This window comes from Protopterus annectens, chromosome 6.part0 (genome assembly GCF_019279795.1).
Source record: "Protopterus annectens isolate FY-2018-M chromosome 6.part0, PAN1.0, whole genome shotgun sequence".
In the NCBI taxonomy this organism is placed as follows: domain Eukaryota; kingdom Metazoa; phylum Chordata; order Ceratodontiformes; family Protopteridae; genus Protopterus; species Protopterus annectens.
The window spans coordinates 1,512,211,549-1,512,225,748 of record NC_056737.1 but is presented as its reverse complement, the minus strand read 5'-3'; the positions used below and the strand labels follow the sequence as shown (position 1 = coordinate 1,512,225,748).

Here is a 14,200-nt window from a genome sequence, read left to right as displayed (position 1 = left end):
TGCATTTTTTGTGGTTTTGATTCACACTGATGAAGGCTATTTAATTTTTTACAGCCGAAACCAGTCTGTTGGTGCTTGGTTTATACATGCTTTAATAAAGCAATTTTGAATTTATACTCCACTGTATGCTGGCCTTGGATTTTTAACTTGTTATATCAAAAGTTCCCAAAAAGGGAATCACTTACCTGCAAGACCAAACTTTATCATACCCATCCACTCCAAAATGTGGACAAGCTGTGCACCTTCCATCATCACCAAAACCTTTCAAGTTCCAAGGTATCCGGTAACCAATGTAACAGACCCCAAATGGTGTGCCAGAAGCTTTGGGAATACAAATCAGACCTTTAAGGAGGGGTCATTGAAGGTCTATCAAATCTTTCATAACCTCTTCCAATTAATAGACTGCTAGCCGACTTTGCAGAATCAGCAGGGCAGACAAAGATAATAACAGGACAGCCTAAAACGGAGGCTCAATTTGGCTGTTCAAAGTTCAAGTCTGCTTCAGATAGGAAATGTCCAAATACCTATGCAAATCTAAATGGCAAAAACAGAACAAAAACAGCAGTGCATTTTGGACAGCACTTAAACTGCAGTGGCATCAGTTAACTGTCCAACTCCTTAATACCCAACTCACATTTCCAGGAGACCACACTGACTGATGGTCTCACAAAAGGAATGGGCCAGAGGTCTTTCACCCAATTCAGGGATGCCTAGATCTGACCCCTGACGGAACAAATGAAACAAAGAGACAGATAGAGACCCTATCAGTTGACTGAGCATCAAAACTTTGAATACCATATGGCTGAGACCTATGCCCGAAGTTGTGAAATCTTGAAAGAAAAATAAAATTTACCTGTACATTTCTGCACGGGGACAAGAGTCCCTGTGCCCCCCACACCCCCTGCTACTTAAATATACCAACTCCGAGATCGCACTACAGTGAGGAAAATGGCAAACCTAGAGTTCCGCACTGTACGGCAATCTCAATACAAAAGTGTTTGAGGTTTGGTCTTCGAAGTTTTGACCCTCGATCAACTGACAGGGATCTGGTGAGAGATATGCTTACTGGTTGTGCAATTAACCATTGCTGATACCTGTGGACGCAGAAGCAAAGCTGGTAAAAAGGAGACAACAGAAAACAAAGAATGCTGTTGGTCCTTTTGTGTGAACTGAGAAATCACAGAAAGACATGTCAACTACGTGTTTAAAAATTAATTTACCCCTACAACCTATCATTATCCCAATGACAGACACTATAAGACATCTTAAATAACAACAGCTGCCAGAAAATTGACAGTATTAACAAGAGCAGGTCTTCTGACAAGGGAGCATAACAAAAAATTGCAGTTGGTGAAAAGCAGTGGGAATGCTATTTTTATTTAGTCAAAAAGCAACATACAAAAATGAATTCCTTCTGAATATTATGCATGTGCAACTGTAACCTAAGCTGTGGTGATTATGTAATATCACTGTCTAATGCATCCCTGTTTAACTTGAAATGGAAATGAAATTAAATTGTAAAGATGCAATTGGTTTGGGAGGGGGGAACAAATACCATGTTGATTTATTTATTTTTTTTAATACTGTCTGCTTAGTTTTTCTCAATAATTACACTCACAAAATGTCATAGAGGGTACTGGGCTATGAATTACGTGCCTCTACAAAGCAAACGTCATTTCTTTAGAAGATCAGCTTCTTATGCTGCTTTCGATGAAAGGTATTTTACCAGCAAGACCAAACTTGACACTTTATCCTTTTAGGCAGTAAAGCCCCTATGGATGAACTTAGCACTGGAATCTAGAAGCCTATATGTAAAGCAGGGAGGCATTGTGGGTTCAGTCTCTTAATATTACAGCAGCTTTCATCTCCAAGAAAACGTTAAGGGAGCCATCTTTAAATCAACAAAATAACTGTCTTTTGGCTTCTCCCATTAGCAGTAACCACAGCAGATCACCAGTCCACAGACTGGATTGGCAGTAGAGTTTTTATGGTGTTGACTTGCCAGCCCGGCACCCAACTGTCACAGATGGCACGTGCACACACACACACACACACACACACACACACACACACACACACACACACACACACACACACACACACACCACCCCTAGTACATGTCTTTAAAACTCATTCGACCACAGGGAGGCATGCGGACTCCGCATAGAAAGCACTCCAGTCAAGAATCAAACCAGAGAACCTCTTGCTGTGAGGCGACAACTCTTAATGGCTCTACCACCGCAGTTGACATTTTAATCAACAAAATACAACACACAAAAAAATTACAAATGTCAAGAACTATAGGATACTGTTATCTGTATGGCGGTCATATCCAACTTTTTGCTACTTTTCTACAGAAGATGATCAAGTACACTTTTAACTGAACAACTTGGCGCAAAGTAACTAAGTCCACAGTCCAGTGCCCCTTGCTAAGCGACAGGTACAATGAAAGCACATTAAGAGCGATTCAACCATAACAGAAGTCACATCAAGATTAACACTATTCACAGTAACAGCAGAGGACAGAGCAGAAGACTAAAATTACTCTGAAAAGTATTTTACCGAGAAGAATCTGCAAAACAAAGCATCTCTTATCCTCTCATGTAACATATACACCAGTTCACAGAAATGCAGTCTGTATTGGAATTACAGCAATGAAAGTACACCTCAGACAATGACTAACAGCTAGGATGTGGGCTGGCTCAACAACCCCCTACTTGATACTAGCTTCTGAGCTACCCTGAGAAAAAAAAAGCAGTGGAGACAACAAGGGACATAAACAATACAGCACCACTATAAATAAGCAAATGTATAAATACAGCACAGTGCAAATTAAGTTGCAAAAAGTGTACTTATCAGTTTGGAATAGATTCCAACTCTGCTCACAGCAAATCTATCAGCTTTCCACCAGTTCACAGAAATGCAGGACATCTATATGCAATGCTTCAAATGAAATAAGACTACTACAATACAAATGTTCACACACACACACTTTTGAAAAATTAGTGGCTAGTGTTCACCATGCCAATTTAATTTGTGATTCATTAAGCTTTTGCACCTGAGGCAAGTCCTCGGTTTTATGGCTATCTAAACTAGAGGAGATAATATGATGGCCATGACTCAACATAACCCTAGACTCTACACTCACAATGCTGTTACACCAACAGTTTGCAAACTGTCCTCAAATATGTGGTTGATGGAGGTATTTCATAAACTGAACTGTTGCTAGTGTGAAGTCTTGTTCTGGTATGCATAAGACAATGCACAATTTCTCAGCAACAGCATAACATGCAGCCTTCCTAAGTGGGTTTCCTAATATCCCATCATTCCTATCACAACACTTGAAAATTTACTTAACAGCTAATGCATTCGAATAGCATAGTCATCATTTGGTTTCAGACTAATACTCAAACTTCTTAACATTAATGATATAGAAATTTCTCTTACTGATTTACTTGTGATGTGAGAGCTCTTTAAAAAATAAAAAAATTGTTACAGCTTATGTCTTACAACATCCGTTAACAAAACAGAACATACATTTTATAGATTCATGCACTACAAGCAAACTAAACCAAGTCTAAACAATACCTTTCAATGATTTTAGACTGCATCTGGTGTGAATTACATGTACAGTGATATTGTCCATAGCCGGTTTTGGCGATATGGTGACAAGTAAACAAACAAGGAGGTTGCCACAAGTAAACAACTGCCCAAGCTGGTTGCGCCAGCGATATTACTGCACACACAGTATAAAAGTACGAGTCTGACACATCTGTTTCCACCTACCTGGTGTAGGGAATATAAAGATGAGGAAGGTTTCCCATAAACTTAAGAGTTTCCTTTCCAAACCACCACCCACATGAAGCAACAGCCCTCGTACTACAAGAATTTGTTGGAAGACTACAACTGCATATATTTTATCTGAGCTCATCTATTCAATACAAACAGGGTGTCACAAACTTCAAATAAATAAAGCAGCATCAAACCACAACAAAATTAAATGCACCAGAAAAAAAAATTATAATTACATAAAGAAAACTCAAATGAATAAGATACATAACAGAAATAATTCAAATAACTGATCCTAGTGCAATAGCAGTGCTACACAGTGTCCTGCCCAGTATAAAGTAATCAATAAAGCTACAAGCAGATAAGGGGCAAAATTCCAAAACAATTTGTGCACAAAGCAAGGTTCTGCCCAAAGCGTTTAAATGTACAGGTCACTGGAGAGATACAACAGAAGCGTTGCTCACTTCTCTGTGTACAGGGGAAGTACTACACTCATGCCCAATTCAAAAACTGTGATTCCTGCAGATATCTCAATTTTTATGGCAAGTATAGTCAGAATGCATTATTAAAAACAGTATGATCCTTTGTGCTCTGTAATGTCTAACAACAGATTTAAGTATATTCAGTTCCAGTGTACCCCAACCTTAACTTACCTTGTGAAATGGTACCGGTTTCGACATTGGCCTTCACTCCTTTACACAAGACACACACTGCACTCCCATTCATACAGGGAAAACACCAACATGCTGGGTCTTAGTTTAACTGAATACCCCCCCCCCCCCAACAAGAAACATCATTATTGAATTATTACTTAAAACATACACAATCACACATTTATATAAATGAAAAACACTGACATTTTCAATTGCAAGCAATCTTCCATACAGCCATCATCAAACATTATATAGCTCATTCAATTCCTCTTCCAAATTATTATTCTGCATGCATTGCTCCCAAATTTCCCATTTTTATATGGAATTTGCTCCTACCCTTTTCTAAAAATCCTAATTCCAGTTCACTACTTCTAGGACAGTTTTTAGACTTTGCTGCGTACTTGAGAGGCATACATACCCATTGTTTCTTTGTGAATAACTGAGCATCTTTAAGCAAAATCATGCATTGTCAAGCCTTCAATGCATCAGCTATGATATTGTCACCAACAGATTTAAAAACATTTTACAACTTTTCAATTGTCTTCAACTTTTTTATGACTTCCAAGGTAATATACTTTGAGACTGAGGAGTGTTGGTGGAGTACCTTGCAAAAGTGACATGTAAGTCTACCCGACATTTTGCATTGCAGTTTTATACTGTAGTACTGTGTTCTCCTCCACCTAATATATGCTACCAATTCTCCATAAGCATGGACAGTTCTGCACTGCATACTCACTTTTTAAGGCTTCCTGACTATCTCAGTGTTTAAGCATTTCAATTTTGATTCACCCTTTGTCACTTCCACTACTTGTTGACAACATAACTGCGTGTTTCAGAACTTCTTTATGTTAAAGTGGTGGGTTTAGCCACTGCTTGCTAGTGCAAGCCAGATGCTTCTCCCTAAACAAGTACATAAAATACATGCGCACACACTCAATCCCATAAACCACAATACATTCACACACATATTTGTTTAACTAAATAAATGTTTAGCAAAATTCTGAAAAGAAATTAATCAAAACATTTTTAAAAGGTTAGAAGGCCATTGCACTTTCAATGCTTTCACATTTCTGGAAGGCAAACACTAAACCCAAACATAATCCTACACAACTCTGGTATAATGTGCACCCGTGTTAATCCCATAAAAATAAATGCAATATCACCACACCGCAAACGAGAAAACACTTTGTACCATCTTCTATTATAACTTTACGAGCAAAATTCCGTTTTCTTATTTTTTCATTTCTCTTCTGAAGTTTCTTCCGCAATATTTTCATCTGTAAGTGTGCCATCTCTACAGCTGCCCAGTAAACATGTGGAAATTACAAAACAGGTCCCTGTGACGTACAACTATAGTCGGCTTAGTTATTGCCTGTAGATATGCGAAAGTAAACAGAAGTATGGGTACGTGGGTGTGGTTGGATCATTAATGCACGTAGTTACGATAAGGTTGATAACTTTAGTGATCATTACTTCATTCAGTATACACGGATTGTAATAACTTTAGTGGTTGCTTTATTTAGCATGCGGTTGACAACTTTAGTCAAGGATTACGTAACACTTATGGTGCGTAAATGGGCAACTGTGGTATAGGGTAACCTAAAATGCCCGGCAGCAAGCCCCGTCTTCGTCTGCTAATACCCCGTTCAAAGAAAGATTTCATATGTGTAATGTCATACTACGTACTTTGAACTACTTAATTTTAGGTAGTATTTACGAAAAAAGTTTGGTTTTGTATTAGAACATTACCCCAGCAGATGGGCAGTAGCAAGGACCGCCCAAAGTCCACCCACTACTCTAGTTTCCCTGTAATCGCTAGTCTTGCTATGAATAAACATGAGATAGTCAACATTACCAAACAGAATATGGAAAACAGTGTAGTTGAGTCTGCTCGCGGTTATTTAACAGATTAGTACCTCGCGGGCGGTACTGCGCAGCTTTGGGCGTGTTTGTCCTGATTGGCATAAAATAACCAGTCAGGGTACGATTAAAGTTCATGAAATTAGTATTGTTTCACTCTTTGATGTTAGCCAAGAGTGCTCTTCGCAGCACCCGCAATGTGCCCAATAATGACTCCTTCTGCAATTCGTACGGTGAATTGGTAACATATCTAAATACGATTGCAAATAATTTTTTATAAGATCAGATGCTCCTACTACAATTGGAACTGTATGGGTATCTTTCTTCCACACGACTACCGTTTCCGCCTGCAGATCAAGGTATTTTATGACTTTATCTCTGTAGGCAAGACACTAGTCACTAGGTGTGGCTATTTCAATGATCAATGCTACTTTTGTCTTCTTTTCTTGGACCACTATATCCGGTTTTCTAGCATCTCTCTTTTGGACTGTTGGTATTGGGTGATCCCATGTGATATAAACTTCATTTTCTATGATTCTCTGTGTCTCATGATTCCAGTGTTTTTCAGTCACTTCGATACCCTAAAGTTTGCACAATCTCCAGTGTAACAATCTCCCCACATTATTATGCCTTTCAGTATACAGTCCCTCTGCCATTAGAAAGTCGCAACCAGCGATAAGGTGTGTGACTGTTTCCAATTCGGTTCCACAAAACCTATATGTCTGTTTCTCCCACATGTTCAATAGACTTAGTAAACCAGCGTGTACGTAGTCACCTCTCCTTAACCATTCCTGCCTTCGTTCTTGATCAACATGAGGCTCTTCCAGAAGTTTTCAATACTTGCAACTATATTTATGTTTTTTCCACATTTCTTGCCTTCTCACCTGGTCCTTCACCTTATATTCTTTCTTTTGTTTTTTAGCAGTTGCTGCTTGGTTTTTATTCACTTCTGGTTTGATTTCCATTTCTGCTTGACGTCAATATGCTTCTGCTAAATTAAACAGAGAAGTCAGCTTAGATTTATTTTCCTCATGCTTCAAAATGTTCACCACATTTGGATCTTGTGAGGTCAGTAAATATGTGTGGAGTCCCACGATTGCAGATCTATACATGTAATTAATTTCAAGAAGGCCCATCTCTCCTTTAGAATGGGGAATATATAATCTTGGTATACACTGATTTTTATAAATCAGTTGGTGAGCATGAAGCATCCTTCTTGTTTTAATATCCAATCTATCCAACACTTTTGGGGGCCAGTCAATGACTCCAAAACTATAAGTTAGGACAGGAAGAGCAAAGTGATTTATAGCTTGGATCTTGTTCCTATGTGTCAGTGCTGTTTTCAGGATTAACTTTAGTCTTCTAAAGTACTCCTTACTAAGCTTTATTTGCATTTGTTCATGTTTTATTGCTGATCCTTCATCAATTCCCAAGTATTTATACACCCCCTCTTGCTCAAGTTCTTTTATATCACATTCTTGTCCCAAACTGATGTTTTCCTGCTGCTGCAATTTTCCCTTTTTAAAGGTTGCTTTTGCACATTTATCAAGACCAAGTGACGTTCCAATATCATCTGAAAAAGTTTTGACAACCTGCAGCTGTGCTTTCAGTTCCTCATCTGATGAACTATACAATTTTAAATCATCGACAAAGAGAAGATGAAAAGTCATTAGACTTGTTTTCTAGAAACCAAATTATAGCCATGGCCTAAGCTGTTAAGGCACTTTAATCAGTTGTAAGTGGGTTTGCATGGGTTTGCACGGAGGTAAGCCTGGCTAACTTCCTTTTACAGTTTCTTATACTCAGTTAGCTTCTAAATTGCTTAACCTGTGCAGGCATTGCTTTTCTCCCCAGGCCTCTGCTGAAAACAGGATCTGTGGAACCTAGTCGGACTTTCCCGGTCAACAAATGTTAAATAAAATAAATAAATAAATAAAACCCACTTACTGCTGCTTAAAAGTGCTTATTCCCGCTTACCCCGCACTAATGTTTTTAAAAGAAATGAAAAAGGGTTGATAGGAAAGTGTTGAAAAAAGGGGCACAAAGTAGGAAAGAAAGTAGGGAAAATAGCTAGGGATGTGCAGGATGGGTGTAGGGAAGGTCAATAGCTGCCCATTTCTTCTACAACAACAGCTGTGCATATACACTGAATTTGGAGATAGATTTGGACACTCATGCCCCTGAGAGAAGGGTGAGGACAACACTAATATATTGTTAAGCCTATTAAACCAGATTACATGTGTCCAATGGACATGTGTGCAAAATGGACAGCTATGTATGGGGCGAGATTTTTGTTTGGGAACAGATTGCCCCTTTTTTTTTGGGTGAGAGTGGGATGTTGGGGATGGATAGTAGGTATATTTGGGGAGGTATTTTGGGTAAGTTAACAGACAAGACAAACAAGATGCATACAGGGGTAGTATATGACACAAGTGGGGGGTAAACACCTTGATGGGGAGGAGTGTTGGGAAATCAGAAGCCCATGAGCCTCCTAGTGGAAACAGTGGGACTGAGGTCTCCACCCATGGGCAATCACCACTGCACCTTCACAGCCCCGAAGGTGGCTGTGCTGGGGGCTGAGTAGGAGAGCCATGCCGACCCTGTAGTTGCAACACATGGCCCTCAAGCTGGCATAGCAGATCTCTGACCTCCTTGCGGAGCTCGCTATGCACCACGACCTGGCGATGGTTGACAAGTTCCTGTCTGTGCCCGCTGCCGGGGGGGGGGGCAAGCTGCATCCCCTAAGGCAGGTACACCCAAAGGTGGTGCAGGACCAATGGACAAGGAAGTCCTGGGTTGGGCCCTAGACGTGCTGGTGCCTGGTGCCACGGCCAGCTGAGGTGGGACAGCTGGGTCCAACGGGACCCACCTTCCCATACTTGGTATGGTGTTTAAGTTTTAATAATAGTCAACACATTCCAGCATTAGGTATAACAGCATGCTTAGATATTCTCATTAACCCAAACACCAGATATGGAACAGTTGCGTAGCAAACAGAACAGATGCATATATGGGACCACAGTGGTCATTACAACAGCATGCAGGTACATTGATGGCAGCATGCCACCAATTTGGGAATATTTCAAAATAGCACATGCATAGAAACAGATTTAAATAATTATCAAACAATAGGAAATATGGCCCAACATTAGAGTTAAGTCAACATATACCAATTGAGTTGTGTATTTAGTTTATTGTTGCAGATATGTGGGGGGGAGAGAAAGATGTCAATTAACAACTAGTATATTCCTGTAGTTCACATTACATTCCTAGTCAGTGCTGTGATCTGTACCTTACAAGTATTAGTACACTATCCTATTGCCTTAGTTTGGACAGTGGTATGGCTGTCGACAACTATATACATGAACTGGTTTTACCTGCAGTATACACCTCTTACCTTGTATACCTGTGGAGGTATTGTTTAACACTACCTGTTTCTTCACATACTCCCAGACTTCAGGTTGATGTTATGCATATACCTGTCCATCTCTTTTTGCACACACTCTGGACATGTCTTCACCACATGCAGGTGAACTGGGACATATTTCCACTATTGCCCTCTTAAACCTTTAGTGACTTGTGCAGTGACAGGTTTATTTGACATTTTCCAAATATGTACAGGTCTGACCGTCAGTTATATGACATGACATGCTGCCTGCATGTCAGAAATTGCCACACTGATATGGTAGGGGGCATGGTAACAGTCAGCAGATATGGGCCAAATAACTGGACATTCTGGACATTTCTGTACATTTGTGGGGTATGATTCTGCATACAGCTTACTACCACTCCCAGGATTTGAAATATGGCTGTGCATGCTAAAATAAGACACTGTCCATCACAGTTGAATGTGCTATATAGGTATTGCTGTGTATCTCTTGTCTGATTTCTGTCTATAATTCTCTTGTGGTTTTACATTCTGACCTTGTAATTACAACACTCATACAGGATTTCCTAGACAGTTGTATTATGTAGTACAGTGTGGGTAACAGTGATGAGTAATACATTATTATTCTGAGCAACTGCAACACTAACAATGCCATACTGTACCAGAGTAAACAGTTCCAGTACAGGATATCAATCTTTTATTTATAGGCACAGTGTTTGTATCTGACAGACCTGTGGGAGCAATGTTTGTTAGCACTACCTGCATGTTGCCACACAAATTACCAGTTTCCACATTAGTATTATGCACATATGTCTCACTCTGTTACTGTACACACTCTGGTCACAGTTTGACAACATGGGGGTGGAGATGGGACATACTTGGCTACTTACTCTCATAACATTTTGGGGGGTTGTTAGAGTGATAGATTTGTTGTTATAGATGTCTGACAATCAGTTGTATGTCTTGTTTGCTGCCTAAACATCTGAGATCATCCCACTGGTTTGTGAGGGGGACAGGCAGCAGCTATGGGCTGATTTACTGGACATTCTGGACATTTCTGTACACTTGTGGGGTATGATTCTACATACAGCCTACTACCACTCCCAGGATTCAAACCATGGCTGTGTGTGCAAAAAATACAACAGTTCACATTGCAGTTGAGTGTGCTATTTGGTTTTTGTTTGTCTTTTCAGTGTTTTCAAGTCTCTCTCAGTTGTACTATTTGACCTCGGGATTACAACAGTCATATACAAACATTCCTACACAATTTACTTATGTAGCACAGTGTGGGTAACAGTGTTTACTACAACAGTACTATTAAGTAATTGCAACTCTACATTACCATATGATATCAGAGTGAACACATGCAGTCCAACAGTTAGACCTTAATTGTCAGGCTATTATACTTTTATTTACATACAACCTATATGAGACTCTTCCTGCCCTATTCTCTGGTGTATGCAGTACATGCCTTAAACAATACAGGTTTTATACAGGCAATTAACTTACTACTACTTTTAGATTTATTTTCTATGTCAGTACATGCAAGAGTATTATTAACCTGCCTCGCGTCGCAACCACTCCAATCTACAGCCATGGGCCTCCTGGTTCATAGCCCGCTCACTTGCTGCTGTGAAAGACATAAGAGGAATATTTAGCCATACCTATCCATAATATATATAAGCTGGTAATTATTAAACAGGTAATGGACTGATACTTACACATGGCTGGGACGTCCCCTGTCCTCCTAGCCTCTTGGATCCACTGATCCAAGAGATCTCCCTTTCGCCACTTCAGGTCAACATAGTGATGCCTGACCTGCTCACCAGTTCGGGGTATGCCAGTAGCACTGGTGAGATCACGAGTGATGAGATCGTCCCAGGCTTCTGCTTTGTATTGGGAACCCTGGTACTGGCCCTGCAGCAGTCTCGTGCCATGGTCTTTCACAAGGAGTCCTGCCATGACTCTGGACTCCTGGATGCCCCAGCGCTGCGCCCAAAAGCTCGCATTCTCTCCCATTCCATAGTGCCTACAAGGGGAAGCTACAACCAGTTATGAGATGTATTCCTGCATGTTGGGTTTAAATAGGGCCGGCTTTCCACACTTTGCCATGATTGGATGGTTTTGAAAAGGCTAAGCTATGGGAAAACCTGCTTACCTAAGGTTGGCATTGCTTAAAGGGGTATACCAATGGGCAGATTGAGTTAGCTGGCCTACACATTGCTTACACCTACTAAGCTGGGATGTGCAATGCTTAGCATTGCTTAATATTTAAGTTGCATTATATTTGCATTGTGGCATTGATTTATTATTCATTACATGTTATATATGTGTTTGGTATCCATGATTCATGTGTGCGTACACTGTATGGGGTCCTTGTGTTTATTACGGGATTTCAACACTTTATTACAATGATACCTCACATCTGGGCTTAATGCAGTACTCCAGTTCACATATTTATGTCCTGTAGTTGGTTATACAGTATAAAACTGTATATAGATTCCTTTCACAAGTTCAGTTTGTATTTCCTCTGGTGAGGATCTGTTTGGTAATACCTCAATCTTATGTACTGCTGTGATGGCTTAGTGGTTAACTACTGTGACTATAGTGTACAGGGTCCTTGGTTCAAGACCTGCAAAGGCTGTTTATTTTGTTTCTGGGCAGAACAGCGGCTGATGCAAATAGAGTGATTAAGGCACTTTTAAGAAATTGTAAGCGGGTTTGCCAGGGTTTGCATGAAGGTAAGCAATGCTAACCTCTGGTTAAGTATGCTTAAAGTGAGTTAGCTTCAATATTGTTTAACCTGTGTGTGCATTACTTACCCCCGCACAAACAGGCTTAAACCCACTTACTACTGCTTAAATATGCTTACTCCTGCTTACTACTGTGTAACTATGCTTACTCTTGCTTACTAGTGCTTACACCCGCTTACCACCACACTAATTTAGACAGTGATGTCTAATGGTTCTTGGGCAGGTGGTGGATTTGGCAACTGTATGGATTTATCATTCATTACATATTTTACCTTCCATTTGTATCCCTGATTCCTGTGTACATATACTGTATGGGGCACTTGTCATTTTCTGTGGACTTTGCAACATTATGACAATGACACCTCACATCTGCATTTAATGCAGTACTCCAGTTCACAAATTTATGTTATGTCATAGGTTATGCAACAAAATAAATTGATCATAAAGTGATATGACATGGAAAATGGATTGTACTGGAGTGGGACTCTAATCGGGAATGACTGTTCGTAAGGCGATTGCTCTGCCCACTACACTATTGCTGTACTGCTTCATTTGCATATATCTTTCTTTTATCCTCTTGTGCCATTTAAGCTGCATTAACCATAGTTAAGTGATGGGCAAACCAGCGCACCTACGGCTAAATTTGATCTGTTTCATAAAAAAAAATTCTTTATATTTAAATGTTGTGACTATTGCTCTTGTACACTTGGGGGGATGTTGCTGGGGGTATGCGAACACCTATGAGTGGTCTCGCTCATTCTTACTCCTACACTGCTGTTCCTGATTGCAGGGGCATGTATATTCTGAGAGCTCTGCTCTCAGACATGCCCCCTGCACTCGTACATGCTCCGTGTCCGTTTAGGAGCTTATGCATCCTTCATTATTATGCATCGTGTGCTGCCGTCCTGATCCTAAATGGCTGCTTCTGTGCAGGACTAAGCTAGTCCTGCATGGAAGTATAGTGAATTGGGGTATATGTCTTATATAGCTGCTTCAAGTCTCCTGACCAAAATAAAACATAATTAAATATAAGTAAACAGCCTGGTTTCCACAATGAAAGCAATGACTGAACTGCTGTGCTACATGCAGCTGTAGCTAGATTTAGTAGGAACTTTTTTTTAACTTATTCACATCCCCTTCTCTCTGCTTTGTACACCAACACACTGTCATCAATTATATACCTGTTTGATATAAGGTACTTCTGATTTTTTTTTTCTTTCAGTTTTTCTTTCATTCTCAACCATAGTTATGCAGAGGTTTGAGTCTTTTTCATGCAATATTTCTGGGTATACATTGCATTTTGTTAGCATTATTCTTACTTCTTATGTTTACTTACTTATTTATTTTATGTATTGTATTTTTTTAACCAGGTAGGTGGATGGTCACCAGACCAGTTTCAGCCATGAGAGACCTGGGGCAACAGTAGATGATATATATAGGAATCAAGCAAAGACAACACATATGTTTACAATGCTGCTGGATATAACAGTAGTGCTTACAGTGAAGAATTAGTACATTAAGTGAGCTTTGAGAGCAGGGACAAACTGAAATAGTTATAATTTTTATACAAGGGAGTATTTGCAGTGAATGTAATAGCACTTAAATATAACATACTATATATATATATATATATATATATATATATATATATATATATATATATATATATATATATATATATATATATACACATATACATAGACATATATATGGGGTGCTGAAATATTCTAAGCCTGACGAGCTTTCTAAATTATGAA

General features: G+C 39.6%; 1 protein-coding gene across 2 annotated transcripts in view; it reads right to left on the bottom strand.

The window, feature by feature from the left end:
* The window catches only part of DDX18 (DEAD-box helicase 18), a 516,018-nt gene extending 509,847 nt beyond the window's left edge, over positions 1-6,171 (bottom strand). For both annotated transcript variants that reach the window (XM_044074977.1, XM_044074978.1), the window contains exon 1: positions 5,635-6,171. In XM_044074977.1, coding sequence (XP_043930912.1) covers positions 5,635-5,734 — 100 coding nt within the window. In that variant the 5' untranslated portion in view covers positions 5,735-6,171. The remainder of the gene's footprint in view (positions 1-5,634) is intronic.
* Between the last annotated feature and the right edge of the window lie 8,029 nt (positions 6,172-14,200).